Consider the following 12,455-nt stretch of genomic DNA (forward strand, 5'->3'; position numbering starts at 1 on the left):
AATTGAATTCTGCATATTTTAAATGTATCAAACTGGTTGCATTGAGGAAATGCACTCTGTTGGAAAGACAGATGATAGTAACAAAATTGAAATACAGGCTTGGAGGTCCTCTCAAATTTTAGCAGTTTTGGCTACCATAGGTCAAATGATCAGTCGTGTGATAAGAAGAAGTCCTGTGTTTGTGTTCAGCATCAATAATTAACAGCAAAGAACTTTTAAATTCCTTCTTTTTAAAGGGAAAATTATAAAATATCTAGAGGTTGGAGGGGTTTTTTTAATATCAACTGTACCTCAAGAAATACATATCACAAAGAGCTCAGCATTAAGAAAGCATTTAATCAAGCTATTATAAACCATATTTATTTGAAAGCTGGCTGGTTCCTCTCTCCCTGAGAGCCCCTTGGAAGCAATGCTTCCTCTGTCTGTGCTGCAAACATCCCCCCTGCAAGGGAGGTTTCTCTTAAGCAAAAATGCATTGGAGTGTGAAATGGCAGTGCTGGGTGACAGCTGGGCAGGGTGGGGGCCCACTGGCAAGGCAAGGGAGCAGCAGAGGCAGGGGAACTTTTCAGGGCAGTCTTCTTGCCTGCAGCCTGTGGAGAAGTGTGGTCATATCAGCTGCGCTGTGGTGACTGGTGCTGGCGGCCATGGGGTGCAGCCCCATCTACAAGTGACTGTGGAGAGAATCACTTGGCTTCGAGGAATCATAGAATCAGTTTGGCTGGAAGAGATCATCAAGCCAACCATTAACCCAGCACTGCCAAGTCCACCACTAGACTATGCCCATAAAAACCACATGTGCATGTCTTTTAAATACCTCCAGGGTGGTGACTCCATCACTTCCCTGGGCAGCCTGTTCAAGTGGTTGACAACCCTTCCAGAGAAGCAGTTTTTATTAATGTCTTCTGGCATAACCTGAAGTCATTTCCTCTTGTACTGGTGCTGGCTGGATTATTGATTAGCAGCTAATCTAACTGAATTTAACCTTGATGCTCGACCCATCTGAGTCCCCCCAGCACCCACCTGCCACCCAGCGCCCCAAAGGCAATGGGGGATGAACTTCAGCAGATATCTGCAGATAACAGCTCTGCTGTTGGACTGAAGTTTGAAGAGGACGCTGTGGACATCCTGGGCTTTGGTGCTTGGGCATTGGTGCAAGGCTTCAGTGGGGGAATTGTTTTTGCCAGGTGTGAGTGAAGGGATGCACCCTGCTGGCTCTGCTGCAGGATTTGGTAGTTAACTTAGAGTAACTTTACAGAAAAGCCAGATTGGAGTGTTATTCTTAATTTTACTTACTTTGGCATATTGATGATGTATTTTTCTAACAAAGCTTTTTATTAAAATCCTGTCCAAACACATTCAGATGAGGCTAATGATATGCCACTCCAGGTTGCAGGTTTTTCATCTATTAGTGCTGCTCTTCTGGTTTTATTTTTCTCTTCTTGTCAATCAGCAGTTCTAGGAAACATAAATGTATCGAGCAATATAATACACACTGTAAAAAATTAGGTTATCTTTGTTTAATTACAAAGTGGCTTTAAACTATCAGGCTCTGGGAATGGCTTACAAGGTCTGTAAAAGATTTAGTTTGCCATTCCTACCGGGCTGTAGGCATCTGCAGATTTTACTGCTACATGCTCAGTGTTTTAAGTGATCCCTTTGCTTCTTTCAATTATTTTGAATGTTTTTTTTCCTTTCTTCTTATTGCCAGATGTGAAACAACAGTCTCTCAAGTTTGTCTAGAGGGCCTGATTTCTCATTCTGGTGCCATTAGTAATGGAACAAAACCACATTAACGATTGCAACAACAGCCAGATAGGAGCCAGAAAGCTCCTTTTGCTCTCTAATATACTGCATGGGTACACTGAAGTGCTTTATACAGAGGGTTTGCTCTTTTTTTCTCGCCCTTTTGCATTGATGTCTTTTTTTGGGCTTGATAAAATGCTTGACCTTGTCTTTTGCTGAAGAAAAGATAAAAACCACCACAGTTAAATATTCAAAGAGATTACAGACCTGAGATAGCTCTTTAGAGGTAATTTCATCCTGCAAGAAACCATAGGAGAAAACAAAGAAATGTTAACAGCGACTGCAGGGCATTGCATCTGCTGGGTCAGATGGGCTGCAGAGGCTGCTCACTTGTTTTTGGTTGATGATGCAGTGAGCTGGCAAACAGCTGGCAGAGAGCTGCAGGCTTCCAAACCAGCAAAGAAACATGCACCTGGCACAGGAGTAGTCAAGAAATAGGTAACATTCTGCTGCCCCCTCTTCTTTCACATGAGGTTAGTCATCCATGCTTAGCTTATTCTCGTCTTCTGGAAGTGAGAAGAACATTTGTTGTGAGGTCTTGGTGTGTAAAAACATTCCTTCATTTGTGTAAGATGAAAAATGAGTTTTCAGCATCTGAAGTAGAAACTGGTCAAATCAGTGTTTGCATGTCACTGGTTTCTTTCTGCCTTTTATTTTTTCTGCAGAGGCCCAGTACCAAAAGCCCTTTTCTTACCTCAAATCAATCAATAGCTGTAAGAGAAAGACAATGCGGTTCTGGTCTGTTAGCATTCATCCACTTTTTAAGCTATCTAGACTGCCTAAATTTTCTTGTGGGTTTGGCCTGTGGGTTTGCAGGTTAGGGAAATAGAGGAAAAAAATCAAATGATGATGCAGAATATCTGAGAATGCACAGATGCTTTGTAGAAGGGAGACATTTAGAAACAGCTTTTATCAAACGGGAAGTTTTCAAAGCACACCTTTGAGAGGGGATGGCTGACATTTGCCCATGGGGTGCTGTTGTGGCAGTAAATATCTTTCGAGACAATACATCCTCCTTTTATATTACAGAGAGTGGAATATCCCCATCTTCTTTCATTGGGGAACCAAAGCACAAAGTTGCGTTTTTTCTAGGAAGTTTATATCAAAACAGAGAAAATAAATCCTCACTATCTTGAGTCTCTGAGGTGGTCTTTATCCTGCCTCTCTGAGCAACCTGTTCTAGTATTTCACCATCCTCACTGTAAGAATTTTCTTCCTTATATCTAATCCAAATCAAATCTCCTCCAATTTAAAGCCAATACCCCTTTTCCTTTCACTACAGCTGCTCCTTGGCCTTCCTCACCATATCTTTACACACCTGAGCAGTGTCCCTATACCCAGGTTACCTGCTCCTGCTCCACTGCCTGTGCATTTCCTTCTTGCCCTTTAGTTTCTCTAGCAGGTCTCAACTCAGCCATGCTGGTCTCTTGCCTTCCTTTCCTGATTTCTTATACCTGGGGATTGAGAACTTTTATGCTCTATGAAAAACGCCCTTTAAGATCTCTCAGCTCTCTTCTGCTCCCTTGCCCCTGAGGGCAGTTTTCCACAAGTGTCCTATTGACTAACTCTTTGAATGAGTTTGAAGTTTGGAGTTTGGAAGTTTTTTTCTAAAGTTCAGGGTCCTGATTTTATTCTTTGCCTGACCATTATCCCTGAGGATGTGAACTCCACTAATACATTATCACTGCAGCTCAGGCTGCCTCCAATCTTGATGTCACTGATTAACTCAACTTGTATTGTGGTGGTAAAGTAAAATATGTATGCATTTCCAATTAAATAAAATAATTATATTCCACTTTGGACACCAGAAGGTCAGTCATACCTACAACCCTTCACCTCACATCAATGTCCCAAGTTACTGTCAGTTGGTTAGTGTTATACCATACAAAGAATATACAAGAGGAGCCTTTATCACAAGGAAGATTCATCTGACCATTTTCCAAGTTTCTAGTTCAACTTTGCAGACCTATGGTATTTTCACTGTTTCTCATTAGCAATATAAATATTTTCAATTGCAGAATTCAGCAAAGTGAATGGCACGTCTATCCACTGTGTGCAGAATGAAAACAGTCTCAAAAAGGGAAGGAACAAGTGCAAAAGGGTCCCTTCTGTCTTCCCTTTTTTCCTTTTCCCCCCTCTTTTTTCCCTTTATTTGTCTGCATTGCTGTCCACTACCAGAATAGTACAAAGCTTTTTTCATCTCAGATCTTGGGATGCTCCATGTGCTCAAGCCTGTCTCTCATCTCTGATTTGATCACTGTCCTAGGATGCAGGCTATGTACATTATATCTTAACCTGATATGTACAGGTTGGGCGACAAGCAAAATTAAACATGAGTTACAATTATGAAAAGCAATAATTAAGCATTATTAAGTTGGTCTAGTTGAAATGGATTGTTTAAATATTCACACTTCAGTCTTAACCACACTTTTTATGTGGATCACCTAAACAGCTCTCCAATTCATTTGGCCTAAATTTGGTGCAGAGTATTTACTTTGACCTGCCCTGTCAACACAGCTGTGTGCTCATGGCTCTGAGCTGACAAAACCAGAACTCTTCTTTCTACCACTGATTAGGCTCACTGTGGGCTTGCTGAAGCACTGAGCAGGGGCTGCCACAGGGTCTCTCTAGAGAGCCAGACTTGATGATCCTTGCTGCAGGCAACCTCTTTATCTGTGCCTGGACACAGCACCTGCAAGGCAGCTGGGAATGCAGAGCACTGAAGTGAATTGAATCCAGCCGGTCTGGCCTTGCATAACAGCTGCTGAAGCATGTCAGGCATGTGGTCTTTCAAATAATGGCTGTGATTGAGCAATGGTGGTGTAATTATGGTGTCTCCCATGGAAACAAGTATGGGTAACTCAGGGCAGTCACAGCTCCGACCCTGGCACAGTGGGTGGTTTCCCCCTGGAGCACCACACATGGACGTCACAACACCACTTACAGCCTTGGCCTTATGCCCCACCTCAGCCTATGTGTGTGGAGGACTTAGGAACTGCTCCCAACACAGCAGAGATGGAAACTTGATTTTTCAGTGCAGGAATGGGTAGGTGGCTGCTGGAGGAGTCATGCAGCGCCATCACTGAGAGAAGGAAACTTTCTTCCCTCATCTTTGAACAGACACCTTGGGGTGCAGGATACGGAGAGTCTGCTGATGGAGGACGCAGTTTAGATTTAGAAATCTAAAGCACACTGTGTTCTTGACTTCTTACTGTTGGAGTTCAAGGATTAGCAAACAGGGTTCTGAGCAATGTCAGCATTAAGACAAAAGTGGCAGCGGTTACCACAGTGGTACCTGATTGCTCATCTCCAGCAGGGCTCAGAGAAGTAAGGAACAAACAACGTTACTGGGATTTGTCAGTCTGAGCTCTGGGCTGCACATGGACGTCAGATATCCTAGGGCTACACTGTATGGATTCCTCTTAAAACAGAGGTGTAACTTTGAGAAAAACTTCCACTTTCACTGTAGCCTTTACAGTGATGGCAGATCCACCTCAGCCCTTGCCAACTTGCTATGCTTGATGGACTTTACATTTAAAATGCTGAGCCTCATTTTAGTCTTAATTTGTCTAGTTTTAACTTCTAGACACTGGATGTTGTCATAAACTCTGCCTGTGAGGGAAAAAAAAAAAGAGACAAAGTAGCAGGAGCATGCTCTGAGTAAGACTGATCTCACCTAAATCTCAAGATTGCAGTGCATAGCATTACTCAGACCTTTCTTTGAGGACAACACAGCCAACAGTTGGTTTTAGGCTGTGATACACTTGATCTGTCTATGAACACCTGCATTAGATTGTCTGTGAGCCCACACTGACCTGCAGCTCGTTTGACCAGCTGAGCACACGATGTGGACTGCTCCTCATTGCCCACCCAGTCACTGTCTGCAGTTCCATAGCAGATGCCAAGAATCACCCTCACTAGAGGTTCTGATACTGAATGGTAATTTCCTACTAGTAATTGCATTTCAAACCTGACTGTTGTTAATCTACCTAATGCACATGACATTGATTTTATATGGTTCTTCTTTCTTAATCAAATTTCAGTCTGATACCATCTCAGATGCTCTAAAGATGAACTGTAAAAATGTCAAAGAAAGGCAAGACAATGGAAGCCTCAGGGTATCTCAGTGGATCCCGCCAGCCCAGGCAACAATAAAGTACTGCTGGATGCTGATGTTTGCTGCTTTATGTAGCAGCTGTCTAGGCTGAGAAAAGTTAATCAAAAGTGGAACTGTATAGAGTCACTGTCATGGACACTTCTAAGGGTCAAAGGAGGTAAATCCACATGTGGAGAGGTAAACTGGAAATAAAATAAAGGAATATGAACTGGAGGCTGTAGCCCATGAACAGAGTGGCTTCATGGGAGTTGGGTCATTATCCCCCATGCTGGCAACACCTCAAGGACCTTGAGTCTGCTGGACTGGAACAACTAGGCATTTGGGCATTAAGTATAGGACAGAAGTACTTTTGTATTTATTTTACTTGCAACTAATTGCTTCCAAAACTTTATCCAACCTTGATGAATGTTTTCTTTTTAAGCTTGCTGGGGGATGTTTGGAGGAGAGAGTCATATAAGGATGGAAAATGGTAAGCTTTCATGAGAGTTACAGTAATTGTGTTTTTGCCGTTTTCCTCTCTTCACACGAAGCAGAGAGCTTTAGTGGTATGAAATTTAGGGAAGCTTTGCAAGGGCCACGTATGGCTGAGTATGCCAGATATCCCTGACAGTAAAGACTCTCATGTTTGAAGTCTCTGTGAGTTTCTGTGGTGACACTGGGTGCTAACATGGTGGCGGTGGTGACACTCTTCAGCACTGTTCACCTTCACCTGCCATGCCAAACCTGTTAGCACAGAAAGGCTTCAATATCAAGCTTTGTGTCTCTGCAGGGTAAAAGCAGGAAAGGTTGAGCACAACAGTGGAAAGGTACTTCTGGATGTCGGCATTTGCCTGTCAGAGCTGTTGTGTGGAATGGTTCCTGGGCTGCATCAAAAGCAGTGTGGCCTGCAGGGCGAGGAAGTGCATTCTGCCCCTCTGCTCTGCTCTTCTCTGGTGAGACGCTACCTGCAGTGCTGCTTCCATCTCCAGGGTCCCAGCACAGGAAAGATGTGCTGAGTGGATCCTGGGGAAGCCACAAAGATGATCAGAGGGATGGAGCACCAGTCTGGGAGATAAGGGGTTGCTCAGCCTGCAGAAGAGAAAGCTCCGTTGGAGTCCTCATTGCAGCCTTCAAATACCTTAAGTTGTATTTGTATGAGCAGATAGTGACAGGACAAGGGACAGTATTTTTAAAATGAAAGAGGGTATTTTTAGGTTAAATAATAAATCTTTACTCAAAGGTTGGTGAGGCATGTAAACAGGTTGCCCAGGGAAGTTGTGGATACCCAGTCCCTGGAAGTGTTCAAGGCCAGGTTGAATGGGGCCCTGAGCAACCTCACCTAGTAAGTGGCACCCCTGTCCATGGCAGGGGGCTTGGGATTAGATGATTTTTAAGGTCTGTTCCAAGCCCTTAACATTCTGTGATTTTATGGTCAGGTAGTAGGGCGATAATCTTGGCATGAGGACATTGGGGTTTAACTCCTATTGGGTTGTGCAGCAGGTCTGTGCCCTGGTTCAAATGCAGCATGTCAGCTATGATCTGCCCCACGAAGGGGGATGGACACGTCCCCAAACTAGGTCACCCCTAAATCTCTCAGGGGAGTATGTTTGAATCAGCATCCAGCAACTGTGCTTTAATGAGAGTCCTGTTCTCCTGGCGCTGGGGTAATGACAGCTTTCGTGCCTCCATTGCATAAGCACAACCTCACACACTCCCACTCAAATCACTGCTGTGTGAAAGACTCCTGTGGGTGACAGCCTAGGACCACAGTTAATGGCAAAGATTTTGATTTGTAAACCTTTTTTTTTTTTCCCTTTTCTAGACAGGCTATAATTAATATTTCATGTCAGTCTCTAGAGACACAGGAGAGAATTTCTGGCCTTGGTTTAACAAAGTATATCAGTAGGACAGCTGTGCATTGGAAGGTTAGTGTGCCCAGGTGTTCACTAACACTAGCACAAAATGTAAGGTTATGTGATATTTTTCTGATGAGGAGCAGAATCTCCACCTTGCTGAGGATGGATATTTGAAAAGAGAGGAATGATCCCCCACAGGGAGCAGAACCCTCAAAGCCATATCTAGAGTGCAGGGCTGGCAGTCTTCCTCCAGAGCCAAGGCAGTTGCCTTGGTACAATTCAGAGTCTTGTGGCTTCTTGCTGAGCTTGCTGCAGTAATGCACAGTGGCACCAGTGGAGCTTCTCACCTTGTGCATGCACGTGCTGGAAGTAAATCACAGAGCAGCACCTTGTTTTCACCTCAGCAGTTCACTCTGCTGCAAGATATTTTGGTTATGCCAGTAAATATCTTCCTTTCAGTAGTGCCAGGTGTTTCCACTTACAGCAGCTCCCACAACCACTTTGGAAAGGTACTGTGATTGTGGTTCCTGCTGGCTCTTGCGGCTGGATTTGCAACTGACCCCACTAAGATGCTGCACAGCTGCCGGGGAAAGTATAAAATGGCAGCCATCCATGAGCCATTACTATGGAATTCTCCTGAATCTTTAATTTAGCTCACATCTTATTGATCCATCTCACTGGGGCATGTTCTCAGTTCATCAGACTTCAGGCTAGAGTCCAAACTCACTATTTATCTGGGTTTCTTGTCTTCCAAGCCATTAAGAATTTATGCAAAGGTACTGGGGGCTTTTCTGTACTTATCTGTGGCTTGAATCTTTTGGGATCTTGCCTTCAGCATTTTAGGATTTTGTGTCCCTGCAGGAAAGTTTAGGATCAGTTTCCAGCACCTTTCTGATATCACAGTCCTCTGATTTCTCACACACCAGTTTGTGTATGTCACATACCATCCTGTCGCTGTGCTAGGGTAAAACTTTGACATAAATGATTTAACAGGTTTTAGATAAAATTCCAATAAGTCCGTCTGGCACCTCTATTTTACTATCTTTTTTTTGTTGGTTTTTTTTTTTAAATAGTGGCTATGTAAATTTTTCTTAGTGAATAGTTAAGGGCTGTTGCTTTACCTTGCTTACCTGTTACTGCCCTACCAGATTTTATAGAGGGGATGTCTCACACATTCCCAGGCTGAGGGATCCACTGGCAGATACTGCAGTGGGGAGAGACGTGCAAAAACTTTTGCAGTATGAAGGAAACCTTTGTAAAGCATACAAGGGATTGTGAAGAACTGATATTACTGCTGCACTGCTGTGGCAGTTGCACTGCTTTCAGTAATTTGTGTTTTCAGGGGTTTGATGTGCTCCCCAAGGATGATTATGCTAAACCCCTTGCTATGTAATGGAAACAGGTCTGCTTGCCTTTTTTTTTTTTTTTTAATCAAGAATATGCAATCTATCAGACATTAATTTGTCTTCCTTGTGGTCAGAAAAGTAGGTGACTTGGGAACACTCTAATTGTTAGAGCAGGATTATAGCTTTGCTTTCAGATGGAATACCAGGGGCACCTCAAAGCAACCACTGCTGGGCCCCAAGGTGTCCCGTGGTCACCACCACAAGATTGTACTCCATCACTGATGACTTCAAACTCACATACTCTCCTTGGATGAACAGAATGCCTCTTTATTTCTTTGTGAGGAATTTAACAAAATCATTAGTGGAGAAAGCAGAGTGATGCTGTCTGTGCGGTGCTCTAACTGCTGAACACACTGTGGCCTTTCAAATGAAACCCCATATTTAATCGTGGTTCTCTTCTAGTGCAGTGGTCAGCAAATGCTCCTGTTTCTCCACCTGCTGCAAGGGAATGAGGATGGCCGTTCCCTCTGTGATATTGCAAACATCCCAGCTGCGAGGGAGGAGGTTGTGCTGAAACAGGGCCTTGGCCAGGTGTGAAACAGCAAGGATTGTGCCCAAGGTAAGAAGCACCGTGAATGTTTTAAAGGGGAAGAGTTGGCTGTAGGTCCCATTCACCAGGGAGCAGGCTGGGTAGCGGATGACAGGGGGAATGCTCAGGGCAGGCTCCCCTGCCAGTAGCCTCAGCAGGAGCCCAACCAAGAAGCCAGCAGCTGATCCATAGGTGTTCGTGCTGGGTGCAAAGAGGGCACAGCAGAGCTGGGGGAAGAGGAGGGCATACACCAGCTCCCCGCTGAGGAACCAGAGGTTGTAGACAGAGCTGGAATAATACGCCAGACCAGCAGCCCCAGCCCCAAACACCAACATGGAGGTCCTCATGGCCCACAGCACCTCTGTCTCTGACGCCTGTAAAGCAGAGATTGCAGCATTAGAGACACTGTTTTCTGGAGGGATGGCCAGCACTGCTCTGGCCTGGGCTGGTTCTCCCCAGGCCCTTGATGCTTTCAGGCACCACTTGCCACCAGCAGCCAGGCAGGGCAGGTACCCCTGGAGGGGCCCTCTGATTTTAAGGGTCATGGTTTTATGCTGTTTCCATTAATACCTTAGTCCAGATTTTTTTTATACTAGTCTTGTTAGAATGAGCAAAGGTCACCAGTATGGGTATTGGTACCCCTACCAAGGATATGAACACCCCTGGCTATGTCTGCAGCTCTATCTCCAGAAACCAGTTCAGCAGCTGAAGGACACACACCTCCAGTCACAGACTGATTTAGAAATAGCCTTGAAACAAGACTGCCTTTAATGACACCAAAACTACTGAATGCTGCAACCAGGTACCTTTTTCCTCAGGATTTTCCTGTAGATATTGTGAGCGAACATGGAGCCAGTGGAGAGAAGAGCTGAATCTGCAGAAGACATCACAGCAGCAGCGATGGCTCCCAAACCGGTAATGGAGATATATGCTGGGCAGAGATGTTGTAAAACGAGTGGTAGGATCATCGCTGACTCCCCTCTCTCAAATGGACTTGGAAGACCATAGCTTGTCTGATTCCAGTCTTTAAAACAAAACAAGGGAAAGTCACAACAAATCCTTCATGACCATTTTTGCTGGCTTTGAAATTGCCTTTTCACAGGGGTCACAGAAGGACTAAGAACTGAGATCCACTCAGTATTTTAGGACGTAGATTGATTTTTTTTTATTATTTTGTGAACTTTAGTGATTCCCCTTAGCATGCTGCAGCTCCCACTAGTTCAAAAATTTCCCTTTTCCTCAGCAGCATCTTTTGAAATAGGTGTGCCCTGTGTGATTCCAGATTTGGCTCAATTGAAGGTCAGCCTCTAGACACTGCTCATGAGGAGAAGGGAATTGGATGAAGTAATGACTTCAGCTGATTTCCTTAAATGTTCAGTGATCGGGCTGTCCTTTTACCCTTGCTCACAGCCAACAGGACTGATTCCCTGCATGGAGACTGTGAGTTTGCAGGACTGAACTTCTTGATTACTTTAAGAAAGAACCTTATTAACAATCTTTAGTAATATTGTTGTGTCTTACATGTCTAAGGCATAAAATTTCTTCTAAATTAGGATGATACAAGAGAGTCTGCCTTCATCTTTCCTCAACACAAAGCCTGGGAAAAGTAATTTTTTATAAGAAAATAGCTTTAAACAGGTCTTGGGGCTGTTTAAATGTCTGTAAGTAGTTGTGCAATGTAGCTCAGAGGGCTCCACATTTTCTGGACAGATTACCTATCTTGGTATCAAGGACCATGGGACGGGGTAATTTGAAGTCTCTATCAGGACTTCTTTGGATCCCGTTTTAATCACCTTTGCCAAAACCACATTGATTACTCAGAGACAGATGATTCAATTTACCTGTTGATGCTGCGACTGCCCCAATGAGCACTGAGGGGATGGCCATTGCAAAGCACCCGAGTCCAGAGAGGTAGGAGATGAGCCTTGCCTGTCCTGTCGAGGCAGCAGAGAGCACCCTTTGGAAGTAAGTCTGCCACGGGATGCTCCCAAGCACCTGAAACATTCATCAGTTACCAGTGGTACCCACCAGGCTGCTGTAGGGCGTCATCCATAATAAATTCTAGTTTCAAATAATCAAATTCTCATTTCAAGTGCATAAATGTTGCCCAGCTGTAACTCTTGAGGATTATATTTCTGATGGTTGAGAATTCCCAGTTTCCTTTGTTTTCATCTATTTCACATTGGATGTGAAATTTTAATAAAAACAAGTGAATGGTTTGGCAGATGGAGAAAGCTGAAAAATGGTTGTTTGGAATTGTGAATCAGGCACAGAGGAAGTGAAAGGGAAGTTTTTCAGAAATGCAGATTTTGTAAATAAATATACCCAAACTTAGCAATCCAGCTTTTAAAATGAAAAATAAAGCCATAATTTTCACTTTCTTAGTACACAAAATTAATCAAATAAAATCTGAAGATTCTGTCCTCACCAAACAAACTTCTATGTGTCCGTGTTATCAGTTCAGTAAGAACAGAACAACCTCCTGGAGTCTTGGCTATACTGGTAACTCAAAAGTTGTGTTGTGCAGTGGAGCCAATCACACTGTGCTTGCTGATGACCCACAGTCATGTAATTTTAATTTTGTTGGTTTGTTTTTTTTTTAAATAGAGGAAATTTTACATATTTATGTTAAAAGCACACTATTGAGGCTGCAAGACCAGTGTCTCAAAAGGTAGGAAATTACTCATTTAGGTGCCAGGAGAGGAACTGGCTGTCTGGATGGTTTTACTCAAGAGGTATGTTCCTCCACGTGGGTAAGGGATGGA

The 12,455-nt window shown here is 43.8% G+C and overlaps 1 protein-coding gene and 1 long non-coding RNA gene across 2 annotated transcripts; one reads left to right on the top strand and one right to left on the bottom strand.

The window, feature by feature from the left end:
* Positions 1–9,222: 9,222 nt before the first annotated feature.
* Positions 9,223–12,126, top strand: LOC121469732 (uncharacterized). The gene is made up of 2 exons (XR_005979904.2): positions 9,223–9,720; positions 10,509–12,126. It is a non-coding gene; the product is annotated as an uncharacterized lncRNA (long non-coding RNA).
* Positions 9,408–11,694, bottom strand: LOC100223483 (high affinity choline transporter 1). The gene is made up of 3 exons (XM_041715249.2): positions 11,532–11,694; positions 10,497–10,714; positions 9,408–10,064 (listed from the first exon to the last, which is right to left on the bottom strand). Exons 1-3 carry the CDS (start codon positions 11,692–11,694, stop codon positions 9,543–9,545), a joined length of 903 nt encoding a protein of 300 aa, XP_041571183.2. The 3' UTR covers positions 9,408–9,542.
* Positions 12,127–12,455: the final 329 nt, after the last annotated feature.

Source organism: Taeniopygia guttata, chromosome 1, assembly GCF_048771995.1.
Source record: "Taeniopygia guttata chromosome 1, bTaeGut7.mat, whole genome shotgun sequence".
Lineage (NCBI taxonomy): Eukaryota > Metazoa > Chordata > Aves > Passeriformes > Estrildidae > Taeniopygia > Taeniopygia guttata.

Excerpts from the sequence above, each read along its gene's own strand:
- LOC100223483 (XM_041715249.2), bottom strand. The coding sequence starts at position 11,694 with ATGTTTCAGGTGCTTGGGAGCATCCCGTGGCAGACTTACTTCCAAAGG. Across the intron at positions 10,715-11,531 it reads GGCAGTCGCAGCATCAACAG|ACTGGAATCAGACAAGCTAT; the intron begins GTAAATTGAATC and ends TTTGTTTTAAAG. Across the intron at positions 10,065-10,496 it reads GGAAAATCCTGAGGAAAAAG|GCGTCAGAGACAGAGGTGCT; the intron begins GTACCTGGTTGC and ends TCTGCTTTACAG.